General features: G+C 52.2%; 1 protein-coding gene across 1 annotated transcript; it reads right to left on the bottom strand.

The window, feature by feature from the left end:
• Positions 1–17,687: 17,687 nt before the first annotated feature.
• Positions 17,688–23,932, bottom strand: LOC125941846 (uncharacterized). The gene has a single exon (XM_049659703.1). The coding sequence runs from the start codon at positions 20,503–20,505 to the stop codon at positions 18,199–18,201; it is 2,307 nt and encodes a 768-aa protein (XP_049515660.1). The 5' UTR covers positions 20,506–23,932; the 3' UTR covers positions 17,688–18,198.
• Between the last annotated feature and the right edge of the window lie 6 nt (positions 23,933–23,938).

The following is a 23,938-nucleotide window of genomic DNA, read 5'->3' as shown; positions in this document are numbered from 1 at the left end:
GTTGCAAGAGATGGCGCGAGTGTCGCGATGCTAACGCCACCGAACGGCGGGGTGACTTGGGAGAAAAAGGTCAACGGCGCTCCCTCTTTGGGTTGGGATCGGCAGCCAACACGAGCGAACGCTTCGCGCGTGCGCCGGCCCGCTTCGTGCGACCGTCAGGTGAGGCTAAGAGCAGGACACCGGTATGGACGAACACGGATCGTTCGAGCGCGCCACCGTTCGCGTGACTGTACACGTGAACGAATAGGCGATGGTGTCATAGCATGGGGCGAACGTATTCGCTCGCTATCGGGTCGCAGTGAGTTGGACTTCCTTGATTTGTCGCGTGCCCATGTGAATGTTCTATTGGTAGTAATTCGACTACTGTGTATTAGTGTATGAAAGATGCAATAATGCCCTTTTGATTGTTTGCACTACTGTGTTGCCGTTCCTTTGTCCCAAGAGCATGTGTGAGACCCCACATCTGGCTGCCCAACGTGGACCTCTTGGGGCATCGGACGATAATTTTAGTTTTGCTCGGTTCGAGATGTTTCAACCGAAGCATAGTCCTAGCGTGGATATTGATCGCTAGTGTCGGCGGTGTGCTTTCTTGAGCGAGGCGACAGTTGCTGTAGCGTGTTTGAACTTTTCAACATGCTAAGCCTTTTCGCGAGTGTTTTGTTGAAGTACTGTACACTCGTCAGTACGAGAGCCACGTGGTCTGCATCCTGGGAGAGCGAGGCCTAGCGCCCGCGGAGCGTTGGCAAGCCTGAAGCGAGTGAATACGGAAGCCTCGTGGGTGGTCCGAATTTCTTATGTAAATAGTTTCTTCTATCTCTTTGACTTCGGAAGTCGCGGCTCAGGGAGCCGGTGGCCGCGGGCCACGGGTGCCGCTACGGGCTGACTGGTATTGCGGCCTGGCACCGGGCGCTCCGACACCGTCTGGGACGGTGGGCGCCGTCAACTCGGATGCTGTGTGCACCGAGCGGGGTAGGACCACCGCACAGAGCTAACGTCTCCTCGTGGCTGCCAGTTGTGCCTATTTTGGGTGATGTTTTTTTTTTGGATGCCGGTTGTTGTCAAACTAGCGATGCATTAGGCCTAAGGCTTAACAAAGCCGCCTGTCGCACGTTGAGGGACACAACCTGATGGACCGTGGTGTTGAGGTGTCGCACATTGCTTCCCTCATTAGTTCGCCTCGCACGAATTGAATTACTCGTTCGACTCAAGAAAGCAAGCTTTGTTCACATGAACTTAGCATCTGAAATGCCGTCCGAAATTTCGCTAGCCGAATTGAACATCGTACCACGTGGGCAATGCGTATGCCGAATTCCTCTCCCTTGCACTACTTTAGTGTTTGTCGAGTGCGTTGAGTGTACGCAGCGTGAGCGGAATCACCCCTGGTTTCCTGTCACCTGCACCTCGTCAGCGCTGTTGCCCCCGACTACAATCGATCTACCCCAGGCGATGCAGATGCCTGTGGCCAGTTCGGCGCAGCGATTTCGGCGGCTGGGAAAGGAGCCGGCAGTCACTAACGGCTACAGCGGCTCTCGCCTGCAGGGCGCGTCGGCGCGAGTGATGCTTGCTCGGGCCGACTTCTGCGTCGCTGTTTCCGGAATCCTGTGCTGGAGTCCTGTGCTGGAGTCGTGCCACCGAATCTGCAGAGCTGGTGCTGTGACCAGCGGACGCCAGCGGTGAACCCCAGAGACAATGTCGGCTCGCATGTTGTGGATAATGTGTGGACATTTCCTCGGCGGCGCCACTGTCACATGTACTAACTTTTGTTCGCGACGCGCGCTGTTGATAGACCTTGTGACATGTTTCGCTGGAGTATGTGTAGTGATTTAAGGTTGGGGGGGTGTGGGGATGCGCGACTCTCACGCGTCTCCTGTGGTCCGGCTTCACCGCGTGGCTAAGTGCTGGCGGTGGTCATAGTGGTTGCGGCGCGCTGCGAGAGATGGCGCGAGTGTTGCGATGCTAACGCCACCGAACGGCAGGGTGACTTGGGAGAAAAAGGTCAATGGCGCTTCCTCTTTGGGTTGGGATCGGCGGCCAACACGGACGAACGCTTGGCGCGTGCGCCGGCCCGCTTCACGCGACCGTCGCGCAAGGCTAAGAGCAGGACACCGGTATGGACGAACACAGATCGTTCAAGCGCGCCACCGTTCGCGTGACTGTACACGTAAACGACTAGGCGATTGTGTCATAGCATGGGGCGAACGTATTCGCTCGCTATCGGGTCGCGGTGAGTCGGACTTCTTTGATTTGTCGCGCGCCCATGTGAATGTTCTATTGGTAGTAATTCGGCTAGTGTGTATTAGTGTATGAAAGGTGCAATAAATCCCTTTTGATTGTTGCACTACTGTTTTGTCGTTCCTTTGTCCCAAGAGCATGTGTGAGACCCCACAGGAGCCGGCCGCGCCACGCCCGCGCAGCGAAGCTGCTTGCCACTTCGATCATACAGTGGCGCGCTGTGTTGTGTGCCACGTGCTGCTCAACCATTCGAGCCGAGTGGGAAGCGAACGTGGATCACACTGGCACAGAAGCTATTCAAAGGCTGTCAGGTGCTAAGTCGCGTGCTGCACACATCAACGATCCTTGTTGTTTGATTCAAATTTCACCGCATGCGTGGCTGTGTATCGGTTGCACTGGCTGCAAAGGGTAGGGTAGGGTAAAGTTTATTATTGTCCCTCGGAATGCGCGTCAGCACGTAGCGGGCCGCTCCCACGTCGGCACAGAAAGGCCGTGCCTCTCTGCTGCGTCGCGGGCCCGATCGACAGGCCATAGCTGTGCTTCAAGATCGGGGCTGCTTAGGGCAGCCTCCCATTTGGTCGACGTGACATCGTCGCCTACGTGTAACGCGGGGCACCGCCAGAGCATATGTTCCAAGTCAGCTAGGTCTGAGCGTAGCTCGCAAGCATTGGTCGATTGTATGTCTGGGTATATTCTGTGTAACAGTGCGGGGTTAGGGTATGCCCCGACCTGGAGTAATCTGAGTGTCAACGCCTGTGGTCTGTTTAGTTTCCTATGTGGCGGAGGATATCGTCTCCGTCCCATGTAAAAATGTTTCGTAAGTTCGTTATATGAGGAGGGAGGGTCCCGATTGTCCATAACCTCAGCGTCGCGCCACCTGGTAGCTATGCGGTCAACGACTCTTTGCGCAGCTCTGTGGGCTGACTCGTTGAGGTTGGGCGGGGGCGCCCTTGATCTGCCCCATGTGTGCAGGGAACCAGATGATCGTGTGCGACTTGATGTCCTTGTCCCGTAGAATGCGCACGGCCTGCTCCGAAACGGTGCCCTTGGCGAAAGCTAGTACAGCCGTCCGCGAGTCGCTGTAGATCGTGGTCCTTTTGTCGTCCAGCAGGGTCAGGGCGACTTCGTTCGAACAGTCGCACAGTTCGTGATTTTCCCATCGTGATCGATGCCCACCGCTACGAACGCCGTCCCGTCGGGGTACCGGGCAGCATCAACAAAACAGCAATCCGGAGCCTCTTCCCGAGCTTTGCCCAGGAGTGCCTTGGCCCTAGCTCGTCTCCAACCCACGTTGTGTTCGGGATGAACGTTGCGTGGAATTGGAGCCACGACAATGCGTTCCCGCTGTTCTCGAGGGAGACCGCAGAAGCGGGACTCGATTTCCGCCGGAGGAACCCCCGGCTCCTGCAGGATGCTCCTACCCGCTTGGGTGGTGGACAGCCTGGCGTACTGCGCCCTCTCCTGCGCTTCCGCAATCTCTTCCAGCGTGTTGTGCATGCCGAGACACATCAGTTTCTCCGAGCTTGTGTACACGGGGAGGCCGAGGACCCTCTGATGTCTTCCTGATCAACGTGTTGAGCTTGTCCCTCTCCGACCTTTGCCAATTGTGCATGGCCGCCGCGTAGGTAAAATGACACATTACAAAGGCGCAAAGCCGTTTTTTTATTTCCATGTGTGCATTGGTGCACCCCATTGGGCATATGTTGCAGTAAATGGAAATAACGGATATTGTTATGTAAAACAACACAAGCCCGGACTATTGACACTGTATTTACAGTATGGGAGAGACACAGTAGCCAAGATGGTGGACAGCCACCAGCACCAGAGAGAACCGTCTTCTTCGTCGTCTGCCCCAGGCTGAATGTCTCTCTCGTAGCATTACCCCCAGCGGTGGAAGCGCCGTCTCGGCGCACTTCACACATTGTTGTTAGGAGGAGGGCGGTAGGCTTTCAGTCTGCTGACGTGAACTATGTCAGTGGGAGCGGTCGCAGGCGGTAAAGTCGGAGAGACGGGAACAATCTCGTAGGTGACGTCCGTGACCTGGCGGACGATTCGGTAAGGACCCGTGTATCGAGATAACAACTTTTTGGATAAGCCAGCACGACGGAATGGACACCACAGGAGAACTAAGGCATCGGGTGAGAAGCGAACGTCGTGATGCTGGCTGTCATAGAGGCGCTTCTGGGTCGCTTGCCAGGCCAACAGCCTAGAGCGGGCGATCTGACGCGCGTGATCGGCACGAGCGATGGCATCACGTGCATATTCGCTAGGCGGCGCGGCAACAGCCGGTAGTAGGGTGTCCATTGGTAACGTGACTCAGGAAAAGGACCGAGAAGATCCAAACCAACACGGAAGAATGGTTCAGTCGGGATGGAGAGCGGCTGAAGCAGTCCAGCAGAGGGTGCGGCAGGACGTTTCCGACGTTGGCATTTGTCGCAAGAGGTCACGTAACGTCGAACAGACAGGGCGAGACCGCGCCAAAAGAAGCGGCGCCGGACACGGTCGTACGTGCGGGACACACCAAGGTGACAAGCAGTTGATTCGTCGTGAAGCGCACGCAGTACCGTTGAACGCAGCTGTTTAGGCACAACGAGAAGCAGCTCAGGGCCATCAGATTGGACGTTACGACGGGAAAGTAGGAACAAAGCCTCACAAAAGTACGAATGTCATGGACAGACCGTGGAACGGGGAAGTTCGTGACAGCGCGTACCTTCGCTGGGTCCGGTCGGACACCAGAAGCGTCAACGAGGTGGCCCAGGACAGTAATTAGACGAAGAGCGAAGTGGCACTTCGAGGAATTTAGCTGGAGGCCAGCTCGTCGGAAGATTGCTAGAATGGTCGAAAGGCGCTCCAGGTGTGTTGCGAAAGTGGGGGAGAAAATGATCACGTCGTCCAGGTCACATAAACACGTCGACCATTTAAATCCTTGAAGCAGTGTGTCCATCATTCTCTCAAACGTGGCTGGTGCGTTGCAGAAAGCGAAAGGCATGACCTTGAATTGGTAAAGGCCGTCAGGGGTCACGAAGGCGGTCTTCTCGCGATCCAGGGGCGCGATCTTGTACGCGTTCCAAAATGGAACGAAGGCGTTCCGTTCCAACAAGCCGCACACGATTGGTCAATTTGAACGTCGCGGTTGACCAATCGTGTGCGGCTCGATGGAACGGAACGCCTCCGTTCCATTTTGGAACGCGTACAAGATCGCGCCCCAGGTCTACAGCGATTTTCTAGTAGCCAGATCGAAGGTCCAGGGATGAAAAGAAGGTGACACCATGGAGGCAGTCGAGGGCATCGTCAATACGTGGAAGAGGGTACACGTCCTTCTTGGTGATATTGTTGAGGTGCCGATAATCAATGCAGAAACGCCAGGAACCGTCTTTCTTCTTTACTAATACGATGGGAGAGGCCCAAGGACTAGATGATGGTTTGATGATGTCCTTCGCAAGCATTTTAGCCACTTCTTTTTGAATCACTTGGTGCTCTGATGCGGACACACGGTAAGGTCGACGGCCAATGGGCAAAGAGTCGCCAGTGTTGATTCAGTGGGCGACAGTCTGGCCCAGGGGTCGATCACAAATGTCGAAAATGTCGCTGTATGAGGCCAAAACCCGGCTAAGAGCGTCGGCCTGGTCAGGCGAAAGGTCTGATGCAATCATGTCGGGCAAATAATGCTGTCGTCGGAACTTGGTGACCGGGAAACTTCAGCTTCTTCAGGAGCAGTTATGGCGACAACCTCGACGTCGTGGTCTGTTATAGCGGTGAGGTGGGCAAGCGACATCTTGTGGGGCAACACTGGGGGGTCAGACCAAAGTTTAGTCGCGGGAGGAACACACAGTTATCAGCTAATCTGGCGATGGTATGTGGCACATTAACATTGCGCGTCAGGCGGACGTCTGTAATCGGAGAGACGATATAGTCGCCATCAGGAACGGGAGGGGTCGATGACAAACACACGTACGTGACGGCTCACGGTGGTAGGCGAACAAAATCGGTGGGGCTTAAGCGGCTGACGGGCGTTTCGCAGGCATCTGATACAAGAGGAAGATCAAGGCAGAGCGTTTCCGATGAACAATCAATTAAGGCCGAGTGTGCCGAAAGAAAGTCAAGGCCAAGGATAAGGTCATGGGGGCAGTGACCAAGGACAGCAAAAAGGACAACAGTGTGACGACTGGCAATGCTGACACGGGCGGTGCATGTTCCGATCACTTGAACAGCACCACCATCGGCAACACGTATTGTCTGTGTCGTAGACGGCGTCATAATCTTCTGCAGGCGGCGGCGTAAAGGGGCGCTCATAATAGACAAGTGTGCGCCAGTGTCAATGAGGGCGGTCACAGGAACATTGTCGACTTTGACTTCTAGGAGGCTATGGTGAGTGGGGAGCGTCAGTAGAGGATTTTCAGGGGACGATGGCATTGCAGCTTCACCTCCATAAGCTGCACTATCTAGTTTTCCTGCGGCGATCGTCCAGAGAAGGACGGCGAGGAAAAGCGGCGAGGCTGCGGAGAGCGGGATTGGTGGCGTTGTGGCGACGGGGAGCGGGAGAAGCGGCAAACAGGAGCAGTGGCGTCAGAGGGAAGAGGCTCGTGGGAGGACAACGAGTGGTAAGTAGAGGAATCAGCAGCTGGACGTCTGAAAGGAGTCGGGTACATGGAGGTCTGGCGAGATGCGTAGGTCCAACGGCGATGGCAATAACGAGCAATGTGCCCGGCCTGATGACAGGAGAAGCAGATGGGCTGATGGTCGGGCGTTCTCCATTCCGCAGGATTGCGGAAGGAAACGGGAGATGTGTAGGAGCGTCGAGCGGGTCCAGAGGAATAAGGCCGAGCGTCAGGACGAGTCAATGGGCACGCTGATGGAAGGCCAGATTGGCAAACTCCTGCCTAACGACAGCTTGATGAGGGACACCGATGGCTGCGATGGGTCACTGGCGTGGGGTGTAAACACGGGTGGTTGAATAGGTGCAGGACAGGCGGCTTCAATCTCGCGACGAACAATGCGAGTAACGTGGTCACAGGTGGGCGGCAGGCGAACGGCATCACAAGAAGTTGCAGCCATATTGGGCAGCCGGGTGAACCTCTGGGTAATACGGCGGCTCTTCACTTGTTCAAACCGCCAGCACTCTTTGATGATTGTGTCGACGGTATCAACGTTGGTATAGACGAGCAGATTAAAAGCATCATCGGCGATACCTTTGAGCACATGAGAAACCCTCTCGGACTCAGGCATGTGCTCGTCAACGTGGCGGCAAAGAGCGATAACGTCCTGAATGTACGAGACGTATAACTCGGAGGATGTCTGTGCACGAGTCGCAAGTTCATTCTGTGCAGCAAGCTGCCGACCAGTGCTGTCACCGAAAAGGTCGCGGATCTTCTCTTTAAAAGAGTCCCAGCTGGTAATGTCCGCCTCGTGCATCTCGAACCACACCCGCGGTGGGCCATCGAGGTAAAAAAGCACGTTGGCGAGCATAAGGGTCGGGTCCCACTTGTAGCCGGCGCTGATCCATTCGTAAAGGTTGAGCCATTTGTCGACGTCAACCCCATCCTGGCCGGAAAATACACTAGGATCACGAGCAGGAGGCAGAACGATGTAGGTCGGAGCCACGGGAGGGGCAGGGGGTGAAGACGATGTGCCTGCACCGACTGACATGTTCGCAAGCGTGATGAGGCGGCCGTTGTGGAGCTCCGTGATCGAAACAGGGAACTACCCAGCACGTCCACCAAAAAGATGTTACGTAAAACAGCACAAGGTGGGACTATTGACACTGAATTTACCGTATGGGAGAGACACAGTAGCTAAGATGGTGGACAGCCACCAGCACCAGAGAGAACAGTCTTCTTCGTCATCTGCCCCAGGCTGAATGTCTCTCTCGTAGCAATACAACGAAGTAACAAACATAACAAAGTAATTTCGGCTCCCCCTAACAAGGTTTGAGTGTATTTGCTTCGAAATTATTTGACTTAATTCTAAATACTATTTGCTTTGACTTCACTTTGGACTAAAAAATTGATATTCGCACAAGCCCTCAAGACTTCTTCATGAAGCATTATAGAGGGGAGGAGCTACAATATATATATTTCGCTTCACTTAAACCTCATAAACTCGCCATGGTAGCTCAGTGCAGCTCAGTGGCTCTAGCGTTGTGCAGCCGAGCTTGAAGATTTGATTCCAGCCACGATGGGGGCAGAATGCAAAAAACCCTTGTGTACTTTGATTTAGCTGCACATTAAAGAACTCCCAAGTGGTCAAAGTTAATCCAGAGTCCCCGGGAACACTATGGCATGCCTCTTAATCAGGTTGTGGTTCTGGCACTGTAGGATTGGGTGTCGTGGTTTTGGAGTCGGGCATCACAGAGAGGGTTATGCTCTGGCCTACACCACCAGTGCATCTCAAAAACGATTAGCTGGCCTATGCTCCCGGAACTTAAACCACATTCTGGTCTACACTCTGCCAGAGCCCACCTGCAAGATGGCTCTTGAAATCCCCATCTGTCTTTGCTACGTCGCTTGGTAGAGAAACAGCCAAACAGAAGATATCATAATCGGCCAATCCAGTGGTCATTAGGCATCACAAAACTCCGCCTCCAAGGGGGTGAAGGTCCACACAAAGCACACATGCCGCCACATTGTTCCACTGATGATAAGGGAAAGGCAACGACACAAGCTCACAAGAAGGAAATCCACTCCACAGTATGCCCAAGCACTCCTTGACTGGATGAATGCATTGGCATGAAGCCCAACACTTTGCAACGGCAATTAGCCCGCACTTTAAAAAGTATGTAGTGCCAGAATACGGTTTCACAATGACATCATTGTGATAACAGGTTCTTTTGTTTAATTGGTTCTGACAGTTCTCGGAGGCTCCGCCTCAGGTTCTCAAAGTAAGCTCCGGTTCTCGGTGCCTCCGAGAACCCAATTGAGGACAAAGCCGTTTGTTGGGTAGAGTTGGGTAGAGTGGCGACGCCAGGAACGGGTTGGCAGGAGGCCCCGGTCAGTTGAAGTCCAGTTGGCTCGGGTCCGGAACCCGACGGCCCGTCTTCATCTCCCGGTCCGGCGGCCGGCCTTCTCCTGGCGTTGCTTCGTGGAACTCTCCCTACTCTTCTGCCAGCGCACCTCGCTTTTCTGCCGCTCTGGCCGATTCGTCTTTTGCTGATTGACGCTCTTCGACGTTGTCGTCTTCCATCCAGCACGGAATTGGCCTCCGCACGCGCATTCCTTGTCGTCTGCTTCTTGTCTGTCTCCATCCACCGCACTGTGTTGCGTACTCCACACATCACAAAAGCCCCCTTTTTGAAAAAGCTTTTCCAAAGAAAAAACTGTCGCTAGTGCGCGACAAGTTCACACAACTATCACTCGACGTTCACTGTGGGTCTACCACCTAACCTTGACCAGGTCCAAACACACAACGCTTTCAAGTCCTAAAGAAGATTCACAGGGCATGCGACGCACAACACTATGTGTTCCTATAACACAGGATCAGCTTCTCAGGTTATCCCATCCCAGATGAAACAAATTTCACGCTTCACCTTCATATCGGTAGTCCCAATCAGGGCCACTCTACTGCAATTTTGAAGACATCCACCACTCTTGAAGTGCTTTGACTTGAAAGCTACAACCCGGAAATCATTGGCATCGAACAAAATGTGCTCTAAAACCGTGCACCTACACACATATGTCCTAATGATCGCTCCACATCTGCTAGCCTATCGTGTTGACCAATCGGCAGAACACGGAGTTATCTCAATCAAAATTCCTGCAGTCACAAACGACATCACAGATGATGTATCTGCTTTCTTATTAGTCACACAATGCAAAGCCAATGTGCTACACTTTGTCAGATTACTTTGAGACACCTCAACAGAGTGTTGTTTAGTAGACTCATTCTGCGCCATGTCACAGACCCTTTCAAGAATGCAATACTGGTCACCTTGCATGCACACTTGTTCATTTAATGGTGACCTAAATGGTACCTTGCATTGTGAGCCATGGTTATCAACCTTTGACTCTGCACATGCCTCCTTAGTGAGTAGCTCTGTACTCACACTCACACCAGTGCGGCAGCTCTGGCTTGAAGAGGGAAGGCATGCTGCTTGGCAGCACGAGCAGATGGCGGCGGCGTTCTGGCCAGGCAGTTGGGTGTAGAACTTGGGCCCATAGCCCAACTGCTCATGTTCTGCCCACGGGCGCAGAAGCTCGCCGGCCTCGGGCAGCAGTTCTTGATCGGGTGGAGTGGCGACGCCCAGGAAGTCCTGGTGGCTCGGGTCCGGAACCCGACGGCCCGTCTTCATCTCCCGGTCCGGTGGCCGGCGTTCTCCTGGCGTCGCTTCGTGGAACTCCTCCTTCTCTTCTGCCAGCGCACCTCGCTTTTCTGCCACTCTGGCCAATTCGTCTTTTGCTGATTGACGCTCTTCGACGTTGCCGTCTTCCATCCAGCACGGAATTGGCCTCCGCACGCGCTTTCCTTGTCGTCTGCTTCTTGTCTGTCTCCATCCACCGCACCCTGTTGCACACTCCACACATCACAATCATGAACAAGTTGCTTGGGTAGAACAGAGGCAAGCAAGAGTGTCAAATTTGTCAGCATCTCAACGTCCACATTGTCTCGGTGGCATGTCATTTGACATCGATACCACAATGACCCGGCCCCTGCCCTTTGGCCGCTACGCCAAATGTAACAGCATGTGAGACCTCTAAATATAATTTTAATTTTTTAACACTTCATATATCTGAGACAGTAGTGAGCTTCTGTCTTCTTGCTTGACCTGTTAAATGGGAGCTCTATTGTACTGTGAAGAATTGCGGCAGAACCCATTTCGTTATGACTATCGTTGGTAAAGCGTTTAGCATTGAATCAAGATATAGTGACATAACTCGAGAAGCAGGGCGCGCTCGTGCCTGCAAACACCGAGAATTATTCCCTCGCTTGCCGCACACTCAGTGGCGCACGTACCCAGTGCATTCATGGCGCAGCTCTCTTATTAATCGTCGGTGCTTTGAAAGGCGTTCATTGGAGAGCGGCACCACACCCGATGCATTTGTGGCGCATCCTGCTAATGCTTCGGGTTGCCGTCTTTGAGAAACCCTTGTGACGTAGGTTTTATTCCACTCAACATCGGAGAAATTTGAGGGATCTTTTTCGTCATTGTAGAGGCAGCACATTCCCATTGGCACATACCTAGTTGGACAAGTTGATGTCAAAGGCGTTCATCCTGCTAATGCATTTGGGTTGCTGTCTTTGTGAAACTTTTGTGACGTGGGTGTGGTTCCACTCAACATCGGAGAAATTTGAGGGATCTTTTTCGTCATTGTAGAGGCAGCACATTCCCATTGGCACATACCTAGTTGGACAAGTTGATGTCAAAGGCGTTCATCCTGCTAATGCATTTGGGTTGCTGTCTTTGTGAAACTTTTGTGACGTGGGTGTGGTTCCACTCAACATCGGAGAAATTTGAGGGATCTTTTTCGTCATTGTAGAGGCAGCACATTCCCATTGGCACATACCTAGTTGGACAAGTTGATGTCAAAGGCGTTCATCCTGCTAATGCATTTGGGTTGCTGTCTTTGTGAAACTTTTGTGACGTGGGTGTGGTTCCACTCAACATCGGAGAAATTTGAGGGATCTTTTTCGTCATTGTAGAGGCAGCACATTCCCATTGGCACATACCTAGTTGGACAAGTTGATGTCAAAGGCGTTCATCCTGCTAATGCATTTGGGTTGCTGTCTTTGTGAAACTTTTGTGACGTGGGTGTGGTTCCACTCAACATCGGAGAAATTTGAGGGATCTTTTTCGTCATTGTAGAGGCAGCACATTCCCATTGGCACATACCTAGTTGGACAAGTTGATGTCAAAGGCGTTCATCCTGCTAATGCATTTGGGTTGCTGTCTTTGTGAAACTTTTGTGACGTGGGTGTGGTTCCACTCAACATCGGAGAAATTTGAGGGATCTTTTTCGTCATTGTAGAGGCAGCACATTCCCATTGGCACATACCTAGTTGGACAAGTTGATGTCAAAGGCGTTCATCCTGCTAATGCATTTGGGTTGCTGTCTTTGTGAAACTTTTGTGACGTGGGTGTGGTTCCACTCAACATCGGAGAAATTTGAGGGATCTTTTTCGTCATTGTAGAGGCAGCACATTCCCATTGGCACATACCTAGTTGGACAAGTTGATGTCAAAGGCGTTCATCCTGCTAATGCATTTGGGTTGCTGTCTTTGTGAAACTTTTGTGACGTGGGTGTGGTTCCACTCAACATCGGAGAAATTTGAGGGATCTTTTTCGTCATTGTAGAGGCAGCACATTCCCATTGGCACATACCTAGTTGGACAAGTTGATGTCAAAGGCGTTCATCCTGCTAATGCATTTGGGTTGCTGTCTTTGTGAAACTTTTGTGACGTGGGTGTGGTTCCACTCAACATCGGAGAAATTTGAGGGATCTTTTTCGTCATTGTAGAGGCAGCACATTCCCATTGGCACATACCTAGTTGGACAAGTTGATGTCAAAGGCGTTCATCCTGCTAATGCATTTGGGTTGCTGTCTTTGTGAAACTTTTGTGACGTGGGTGTGGTTCCACTCAACATCGGAGAAATTTGAGGGATCTTTTTCGTCAGGCGGCACATACCTAGTTGGACAAGTTGATGTCAAAGGCAAGCGCGGCACACGCCTGCTGGCACATACCCATGCTCCAAGTTCTTGTAAGAGCAGTACCTGCATCTACAGTGACCCACGTCGGCATGAAAGAGGTTCGTACTCAGTGACCCAAGTTGGTTGTTTTCGAACCCTCAGCACAACAGCCTGATGAGTAACCCAGGTAGGCAAGAAAACGGTTAGATGCAAACATAGCCCCCCAAAAGTGTATGGAGTACCCTAAGAATGCTCCCGTAATAATAAGTGTTTGGGGTACCCATTCCTTGTCAGGTCAGCTTCACTGGTCCTGAGCTTCTCTTGAAGACTTCTTTGCAGGTGCTTTGTGCCCATTGAACTAGCAAACAAACCATGCGAGTGTTTTTGAGCTTTTGGGTGAACTCCAAGTTCAGGTACTTTCCCGAGTGGGTTGTCTTTCGGTACACACAGAAGGCAAGGCTGGTGGGAGCACACATTACCAGTGCGTGCGGTGAAAAGGAGGCTCCCACCTTTATCTTCTTCAAAAGTCAGCTTGATAAAAGGCTCAATGTCAAATTTCTGGGGCTTTCTTTATGTGCCAGGAAATAGCACCACAGAGGAGATACGTTGCCACTGTAAAATGTATTGATTGTTTCTGGACCCCCTCTACAATGTAACGAGACGCACCTGGCTCTAAAGTGATTCAATTTTTTAAATAGTTCTTCTTAGTTAGCTAATTAAGTGGAATATAAAAAGTGCTCTGTTGAGTGCCACATGATGGTTAACAATATGTTTTTGGTGTCACCCAGCTGCGAGGTTTACCACTTCTTATTAAATCCTTGGCTCAGGTTACGTGTGAAACTCGGTATATGCCTGATTCTCTGTTGCTCAGCTTCTTTGTAGTGTTACCTCTTGCGCGGCAGCCGAATGATCACGACACGCGCAGAAACCCCAGATCAACCACAATGCAGCAGTGCGAGCAGCCAGGTACCTGGCAATGACACGGACACAGAATGGACCAGAAGTGATGCGCATGCAAACTATGCATGCACAATACAGGATAGTGTCCTTGTAACAGTAGTGCTGTTTCAGATCCAATTAACTAGCCATCATCAAGATGATTGCACTAGTTGACTCACGATTTTACCAAGTCAAGAAGCAATAAGCAATGATCAAACTTTCGTAAAATTGGAAATTTCATGAAATCGAAGGATATTGTCGTGTATACCCTGTTGTAGAATACACGCTGAATAAGGATCCATGCAAGCGTAAGCGTCGACGCGCGATGCCGAGACGTACCTCGTTCTCTTCTTCACCAGTCCCCTTGCTGTGCCACACCATGTGGCATTACCCCCTCTTCAAAAAAAAGAAAGAGAAGGAAAACATACACAGGCTTGACATGAGAGCGCCGAGATGGCCTAGGACGAACACATTGGCTGTAGTCACAATCACTTTGGTGTGCGATATAGTCACAAGGCACCGAGGGACGACAAACAACCAAATTTAACCTAAGAGGCTGAAAACGTCGGATATTAGGGACTGTAGTACGGTTTCAACCGCACAACGTACACAATCTCAGATTGCAGTTGTCGACGTCGGGGAGGCTGGCTTTCATCAGGAAGGACTTCGTAATTCACGTCACTAATTCGCTGCAACACTCTGTAAGGTCCGAAGTAGCGACTCAAAAGCTTCTCAGATAGTCCTTTTCGGCGCACGGGAGTCCAGACCAAGACTTGATCACCAGGTTGGAACTCGACCTGTCAATGGCGGAGATTGTAATGGCGCGCATCGGTGCTCTGTTGTTTCTTTATGTGCACTCGGGCAAGCTGACGGGCTTCTTCCACGCGTTTCACGAAAAGTTCGGCATCTTGGGTGAGATTGAGATGATCTATGTTGTCGCACAGCAGCATTGCTTCTAACATAGTCTGCACTTCACGGCCGTAAATGAGGTAAAACGGCGTGAAGCGTGTTGTTTCTTGCGTCGCAGTGTTCTAGGCAAAGGTTATGTAAGGAAGTATCTTGTCCCACGTCTTGTGCTGTACGTCTACGTACATAGACAGCATGTCAGTCATCGTTTTGTTCAGTTGTTCGGTCAAGCCGTTTGTCTGCGGATTCTTCGCATCTTGCGACAATAGGCAGTTGTCCTTCGGTGGGTCGTGCAGCTGAGTTTAAAAACGTCTTTAGTGAGCTGTGCTGTAAAGGCTTTTCCTCGGTCTGTGATGACGTGCGATAGGGCGCCATGCCGTAGGACGATGCTCTGTATGAAAAACTGTATGCAAAACTTTCCATCATTCGCTGGAAAGTTGCTGGTACCGAACAGAGACCGACAGGAAGTACTCTGAATTCGTAAAGGCCATCTGGAGTGACGAAAGCAGTTTTTTCGCACTTTCGTTCATCTACCTCAATTTGCCAATAACTGCTCTTGAGATTGAGAAATGAAAAATACTTAGCTCGCTGTAACCTGTCTAAAGAATCATTGATACGTGGTAGTGGGTACACGTCCTTCTTGGTAACTGTGATGTGTAGTGCGCGACGGTGATATTTGTGGTGTGCAACACGGTGCGGTGGTTGGAGACAAAGAGCAGACGACGAGTAGTGCGCGCACCGAGGCGAATTCCATGCTGTTGGAAAACGATGACGCCGAAGACCGTCCGGCGCGTGAACACGGGGCACAAGAAAAACAACAAAAGAAAGCCAATCCAATCACAAAGGAACACAGAGCCTCGAGCAGCCAATGAGAAATCGACGAATCGACCAGAGCAGCAGAAAAAGGAGCGCGCTGGCAGCAGGGATGAAGAGTTCCAGAAGCAGCACCAGGAGAAGGTCGGCCACCGGATCGGGGGTTGAAGACGGCCATCGGGTTCCGGACCCGATCCACCAGGACATCACGGGGCCTCTTGCCAACCCGTTCCTGGGCGTCGCCACACCATCCATTGGGGAACTGCTGCCCGAGGCCGGTGAGCGTCTACGCCCGTGGGCAGACCGAGAGCTGTCGGGCTACGGGCCTGAGCTCCACGACCAGCTGCCTGGCCAGAACGCCAGCGCCGTCTTCCCGTGCTGCCGAGCCGCCTGTCTTCTCACTCCACACCAGAGCTGCCCCGCACTGGTAGCCTGTACGACGGTCCGATACAACGACCTTCTATGGTGAGACCAACACCGCTTCTCTCGTCGTCTCGTCTCCGCTGCTTCGCGTTGAGACTATAGCACGCACACACGCCCGCTTCCTGCCCGAACTTTCCTGTGTTTGTTGCTGTAATGTCTTGCTAAGTGTTTACTTTGATTCTTTATTCTCGCTTCTGCGACAGGAGGCGGCTAAGAGAGGGCGAGGAGGAAGCGCCGGGGTGAGCGCGGTGGCGGCAAGATCTAAGAATGGCGCTACTTTTATAAATATAGGGGCTTTAGATCAGATTTTCGACGATCGCCGACTGTGTTCGCCGCTATCGTTTACCTTGGAGTGCAACTTGCTTTTGTGGGCACAGGTTCGCCCAATAAAGTCCGTTTTGTCATTCACAGTTTTGCGACTGTTTCTTCACCGTCACTACTACGTGACAATTATCATTCGGAACGCTAGCCCATACCGGTGCATGCCAGCCACTCGAGCGTTGTGTCACGGCCGCTACATAAAAAAAAAATGTCACAGTTTCGCCCTAAGGGCGAAGCAATGAATGCGATAGCAACACAGCAATGTCATACGAAGTAAGGTGAGTGGCTTTGGTAGCAATATGAATTGTAGTAAACATGAGATGATTAAGTAAGCAGGTGTGCTGCGGCGTAAGTAGACCGACATGAAGAGAGACTCGATGACCACGAGAAGGCGCGTGTGAAACGGTGGTGTTGATGAGAAGCGCTTCCCGTGGGCAGCGCGTGCGAAGGGACACACCTGTAGCGCTGCACTGCCGACCCGGGCAGCATTGCATGTGTAGCGTGCGTTGGAAAATGTGGCCCGACTATTACTAACTGTGGTGTGAGCGCGCACAAACAAACATGAATAGATCACACTGAATGACTGCAGACAACGACTGTCAAAACGCTGGCAGTAAGCGCATATACGTCGCAGCGGGCGAAGGTACGTGTGGTCCATCGCTTCAACGGAAACTGAGCGGCGAATGCACGGCGCAGAAAGGTGAGAGCCGTGTGGAGATAAGAGACGGTACGAGCGAGCGACGAGTGCGGTTGTGGGCAGAGTAGAAATGCGCCCCCCCCCCCCCCCCCCCCCCCCCGCTCCCTCCGGCGCTCGCTTCCCGCTTCCTTGCTTGCGCGTGGAAGATTGAGTGCGTTCGCTCTCCGTGATAGCGCGCATCCCCACACGCTTCCGCTCGGGCATATGGCGCGCGGCGAAGATTTTATCTATACGGAACCTCACGGCGACGGCGACGGCAGAAATCCGGTGAACGTGTCCATATAATTGCTATCGCAATAAAAAAAAATTACACCATCTTCCCGTAGGGGAACCCTGAGTAGTATGCGAAGCAGCCGTGGGGTCGACTCAATGTAGTTTTATCAGCTTTATAAACTTAGACATGCAGCAGCACCAGCAACGCGTACAACTGTTGTCGACGCCGTTGGCATTTTGCCCGCGTTCGCACCGAATGCGCGTGGCGTCGGTGACTGTTGCCGGTGCCTCTGGGGCACCTACCGTCGCGTCTCTAACCTAAGCTGCTTCACATTATCGCGCGCGGAGTCGCAGGTGTTGCCATTCGTTGCGCAATCCGGAGAGGAGAGGAGCGTCGGAGAGGAGGAATGCTGAGAGGAGAGGAGATGAGACAAGGAGAGGAGGGGCAGGAGGATGCGCATGCGCAATAGGGGTGTGGACGCCGCACGGCGGAGGGAGGGAGTGAGTGACATAGCCCCGACCATAGCCTCCTATATTTTTTCATGCCCGCCGAGTGGCGAGCGCAGCAAGGCGCTTCGCCCGTACCTTCTAGTTCATGCGCTCGCCACCACGCCGCGCTGCAACCCCATACCCAGTCCCAGAGCAGACGACGCGACTACGCCGTTGCGCGCGTGCTTGTGGAGAGAAACTTGCGCTCGTATTAGAGATGGAGCTGTGAAATAAATGCGCAGGTTCCACTGGTGTTTGTTCATAATGTACAGGGGTGATGGGATGAAAGGCAAACAGTGCGGCGCGATGTTTTCATCCTGCTGTGACCCTGGTGGGAATAAAAAGATGCTAGAATAGTTTTATTCTAGTGGCTTCTAGTTATCATGCAGGCTACAACCACTCGAAAAGAAATGCGAAATATCAGAGAATGTAGGTGCCGCACTGTTCGCGTTTCTTTCCATCCCCACAGTACATTGAAAGCAAGCAACACGAAACATATTGTGAAAACTGGACCTTTCACTTAGGCCCCCAGCTGTGAGATCAAGCTCACAGTTTCAGGGTCTTTCGTGACAGTGGCTTTATTGTGACCACTTTGGCGACATCTTGTTTGTCTGTCGCTTTCAGAGCGAAATTGGTGAATATTGGGCGAAAGAACTTCGTAAGCAACAATTTGAGCAAATTTTCTTGGTGGCCTGGCTTTGAACACATCAAAGCTTTGTGCTCGCGGAGGCTTTCGGTAGCATTGTTCACAGCCTCCTTTAAAGGGTGATGCATACGCCTTCTTCTTGCTAGAAGAACTTCGACGAACTTCTGTAGTGCGTAGAGAACATCTAGAAGTTGTGCGGACGGGTAAAGAAGTACACCGCGGTCTTGGTGTTTAATGAGCGAGTCCGGTGGTGTCGAGGCGTTTGGCTTTGTTAAGAGCGCGAAGCACTCCTCACATTCGAAGTTTTCTCGTACGGCTCTTGCGAGGTAGCCACCAACCATAGCCAATGCGGCCACATCTGGAGTGGGAAGTAGAGGTTTATCTCGGTTTAGTCGCTCTATGAGCTCTCTACGTGCATCTGCAGGGAATTTCTCGCTGGTTTGCTCCCTTGTGTTTTTCTGTTGCGGCAGAATTGACAAGCAATCAATCTCTTCTGCTGCCATTATGTTGCTTGTACTCGACGCCGATGCTATACCGGTCTTGAGGGTTTTCTCAATGCCTGTGAGCACGGCGCGGACGTCCGTTTGGTCATTTGATCCTGGTGATTTCCTCAGCCAGCCAAAGAACGACTCAATTGGGTCCGATGACATTTTCCTCATCAAAACGAAGTGAAAAGACATCTCTTCAAGAAGATATCTAATGCACTCAACGTTCGAACGAGTTGTGATCACAACACCCTCATAAGTCTCTTTGGTTAGGAAGTTCTTTGCCAGGCACTGACTTTTGAGATCGGCCAGGTAGTCGAGGAAGCTTGTCTCCAGCCAGATTAGCCGTTCATCGCCTGCAGATGCAAACTGCTTGCAGTCTGCATTCTTCTGATGTATGTGCTGGGTACAATTACTCACGTCCATGAGCACGAACCAGCGGTGCACGGTGTCCATAAATTGCACCGGCGGTCCAACACCCGCGAAGCTTGCGTCGCACGTGTGGCCCGCCTGCTCTTGCAAGAGCTTCATTGCAACTGTCATGGGAGGAGAAAAAACTTGCACTGCTCTCTGCACGTTCATTTTTTCCATATTCGTAGGCAATACGTGCTTTCTCGTCAAAAATCGTACTGGATTTACAAAGCTGCCTTGCTGCATTCTGTAGAGGCTCTTCAAGTGGTTCGCTGATATTTCACCGCCTTTTCCGATGTCACGGGACAAAAGCTGTGATCGCACGTTTTTGATCAGGTGGCACTGATCGAATGCAAGAAAGAGCTTTCGATTCAGTTTTCCAGGGTGGTCAATGCAGTGCTTGAGGCTTCCGTTGCACAGAAGTTGCATAGCCAAGACATTGATCTTGTGGTTGTCTGTGACAATGCGCACAACGAAAAATCCTATTTCTTCAACTTCCTTTAGAAGGTGTCTCATAAGCATGTGCAGCTCACGGCCAGTGCAGTTTCTCGCGAAAAAGTACGCCGCGGGTATTTTGAACAAAACTGAAAGGCCATTAAGGACGACACACAAGAGTGAGTTCGCCAGCACAGGCTCATTTGTTGTTTCTTTGGGGAAGTTCACACCATAGTCCACTTCGCCGATGAAGGCATCTCTTTGCTTGTGATACAGTAGCCGTTCTTTGACGCGCATTTCGTCTACAATTAGAGAGCATGCCCTCGCTTGCAATGAGGGTTGAGAAGCGAGTTCTGCAGACAGCCTTTGCTTCACGAGTTCGGTCATGCCAACTTCTCCACGTGATGAGCCCATAAAGCGCTCGAGGGTACTTCGACAGGGAAGCCGAAGAATACCTGTGCTCCTTACGTGTCCGTATGCACGAGTCGAGAGGTTACGCAAAACCACAGCATGGCGCACTGTCACCTCAGACCACGTTGGTTTCTTCTTCGCGAAATTCTGAACTTGTTCCACTAATATTGAAGCAGCCAAGCCTTTCTCTTTTGCTTTCTCCACAACTTGCAGGAATGCAGACACGTAGCATTCTTCCTTGAGCTTTTGCAGTTCCTGTTTGTACTTGTCAACGGTACTCTTGAGTCGCTCAATTCGCGCGTTCGAGTCTCGCTCCTTACGTCTCCACTTTCGTTTGTCCATTGCCGAAACCGAGAATAATGACGACACCTGCACAGCTCTGTCCACCTGCACGGTCGTAGTGATGCAGCGCTCGCTTGCGCCGTTTTCCAGAGGTAGTGGCAGTTCGGTTGCGGAGCAATCCATCAGTGATAACTGTTGAGAGGCGACGTCGACGGACGGCAAGTCATTGAGAGGAAGCGAAGGAGACTCCAGTTGGCTCTCAACTGCTCTTCGTTTCGGCGGTGGTGTGTTCACTGGCGCAGCTGCCTCACGTTTACTCACAGACCCGTCGTTTCTCTCTCTATTTTTCGGAGGCTACAGGTACGCAGGTTACTCTTCGAAAATGCTGGGAACAGCGTCTTTCTTGAGTTTGCGAATTTTGCAGCCCTCCTTGAATTCGGAGAAACCGAAGTGTCGGCTGCATACAGTCGAGTAACACGATGTCGTATTCGGTGTCCAGTCGTCCCAAGAAATGACCTTTAGCCATTTCGCTTGCAGTTCCGGATCGCTTGGTATCTCGTGGAACGATATGCCCGGCGTCCGTTGTTTGCTCGAAGACTTGCAGCGTGGTACGTAGCAGTACTGCATCTTGTCGGGCGCAGGGCACCCCAACTGATTCCACAGTGCGGATAGAAAAGCAAATAGGTATGTCGAAAGTAATGCAGCATAAAATATTGTCACGTAGGTGACGGTGGGCTGCCTGGCACGCAGGTAGACAGAAAGTAACACTGCGTCAACGATGAACTTAAAATAGAATTTATTGGGCGAACTTGTGCCCCTAAAGCAAGCGAACTCGGCAACAGCGAAAACAGCAAGCGCGCCTACGGCGTTCGTCGGACTCTGGCAGCACGAGCGGTGGACCCGTATTTATACCCGCTTGCGTCCAAGATCGAAACGCGTCAAGCGACGCCGCTCGCGTCGACAGGAACGCGAGCGTTCCTGCCGTATGGGGTGCGTATGGGGTGTGGGGTGCGAGAGCCTCTTGCGGAGAAGGCAGGCGTAAATCGAGGAGGAAGGGGGAGGGCAGCGGACGGCCTCCGCCGTTCCACTGCGCGGGCATTAAAAAAAGTTGTCGTAGTTTCACCTGAAAGGCGAAGCATCAATTACGATAGCAAATTTGTGGAGAGCTATACGGAGTAATGATAGTAGCTTTATCAGCTGCATAAACTTGGACATGCAGCAGCACCGGCAACACGCAGAGCTGTTGTCGACGCCGTCGGCGTTTTGCCCGCGTTCGCTCAAAATGCGTGCGGCGTTGGTGACTGTTGCCGGAGCCTCTGATATAAATAGGCACTTGGTGCCGCAGCTAAACGTCGCCTCCCTCTCCTCCCCCCCTCCCCCACGGCCTCTCGCGCGTCGGAAGAAGGTGCGTTTGCTCTACATATATGGTGATTGTAAAGGAGGAAAGAGACGCCTACTTCTGCAGCCCTTAAGCGAGCATGGCGCAGAACGCGCGTTTGTTCTCCGCCGTGCGTTCACTCCCCGTGAAAGCGCGCCCCTCGCGCCCTTTCACTCGCACATACAGCGTTCGGCGCGCGGCGACGATTTCATCTCCATTGACGTCATACGGAACCTCACGGCGACGGCAGAAATCTGCTTTTGAGTGTCCATATAATTGCTATCGCAATAAAATATAGGAGGCTATGCCCCGACCATAAGATGCTTCGCACGTAAAAGATGCGGCCTGCTGCGTCGCGTCGCCGTCAATGGGCGAGCGCGTCTCGGCTGAGTTGACAGATGCGGCCGCTGTTTTAGATGCGAAGCAGCTTATGGTCGGGGCTATGTCACTCCCTCCCTCCGCCGTGCGGCGTCCACACCCCTACTGCGCATGCGCATCCTCCTCCCCCTCCTCTCCTCTCTGGATTGCGCAACGAATGGCAACACCGGCGGTTCCGCGCGCGATAATGCGAAGCAGCTTAGGTTAGAGGCGCGACGGCAGGCGCTGCATACTCCGCTGGGGGGCGCCACAACGCGCAGAACTGTTGTCGACGCCGTCGGTGTTTTATCCGCGTTCGCACCGAACGCGCGTGGCGTTGGTGACTTGCCAGTGCCTCTGGGGGCGGCTCGGAGGTTTTCGACGAGATCAGCCATTACTCGTCGAGCAGCGTCGGAAATCTTACCTACGCAACGCCGCGATGAGTGCCACGGACAGCGCCAGTGTCAGCGCCGTGGTCGACCCCATGGCTGCTGCGCATACTACTCAGGGTTCCCCTACGGGAGAATGGTGTAATTTTTTTTTTTTTTTTTTTTTTGTGAGGACGCCACTGCTCCGGTACGCAAGGCAGACGCCGGTTCGTGCTACAACGTGGTTGCCTCAGGATTTATACGTGGTGTGCTTTTTTGTGCGCATTCTCGTGTGCTTTTTTTGTGTGATCGTGTGTGTGAGCAGCTTGCCTCATCTTTCCTGTGCTTGTGTACGGTTCTGTGGTGTGCGCGTGTGTGGCAGACGGTTTTTTCTAGCGGTGTGATACCGCGTAGCTCTTGTGTGCCGCTGTGCAACTCGAACGCGAGAAGAGACGCTACTCTGAACTAATACGAATTCCCCTGTGATCTACAGCGTCGGGAAGCGTGGCTGAAGAATTTCTCGCCAAGGGCCGTCAGGGAAAGAAAGCAAGTGGGAACCAAACGACAGGTCGCTGATATGTACGTTACATTTTACTGAGAATGACTATAAAAAGAACACGAAGATTAGGCTTTTGCTTCCGACGGCGGTCCCGACTGTGTTTCCCAGTTATCCGCAGTACATGCAAAAAAAGAATGTCAGAAGCACGGGCAAGATGCTAGATGAGCAGCGCGTTAAAAAAAAAAAACGGAGGCAGAAGGAAGAAACGTACACAGATCAAGCGTTTGTCATTTCTGCGTATCTTATTTTGCCACCGTTTCGTGGCAAAAGTGAAGTCATGCACCTTTACTAACCTGCCCAACCTGCCGCAAATGCCAGATTTCAAAGAACAGAGAGATGGAGGGAAAGTTATAGTTCAGGAGAAAATGCATCAGGGCCCTTTGACTACCCTCCTCAGTGCCTGCATCACTCACTGCTTCGTCTTGAAGAAACACGTAAATCCACTGCCGATTATTCGTAATAGAGCACTTTTCATTTCAGGTGAGTCGAGCGGGCAGCGTTCATGGGGCATTGAGGCCCACTCTACAAAAGATTCCCACTCCTATAGGGCAGACCTTTCACATATGTAGGGTAATCAGCACTTCTAATAACAACTTCAATATTTAACCTGTAATGTTCAACTATAAAACGCGTTATTTACGACCTGATTAGAGTCACTGTCGCGCGTACCAACGCGGCTGTGGAAGCGCTTCTCCGTGATCGGCTGTACCAATGCCTCCTTTACTAGTAAAGCCTCCTTTACTAGTAAAGGAGGCATTGGCTGTACTATAGGGCACCTTGGGCATCGAGGCACCCTAGCTGTACCAGAGTAGTGGCGCCAGAGCGGGCGCGAGGAGAACTAGGCCCGAGACGCCGTTTCGGCGCCACGCAGCAGGCCTCGCAAGCGTCTACATAATTCTTATGCGACGCCAATGCTGCTGCCGGTACAGAGGGCTCCCCCGCTTAAGAGAAGGA

The sequence above is a fragment of the Dermacentor silvarum genome, unplaced genomic scaffold (genome assembly GCF_013339745.2).
Source record: "Dermacentor silvarum isolate Dsil-2018 unplaced genomic scaffold, BIME_Dsil_1.4 Seq462, whole genome shotgun sequence".
Lineage (NCBI taxonomy): Eukaryota > Metazoa > Arthropoda > Arachnida > Ixodida > Ixodidae > Dermacentor > Dermacentor silvarum.
This window is presented reverse-complemented; position numbering and strand designations above follow the sequence as displayed.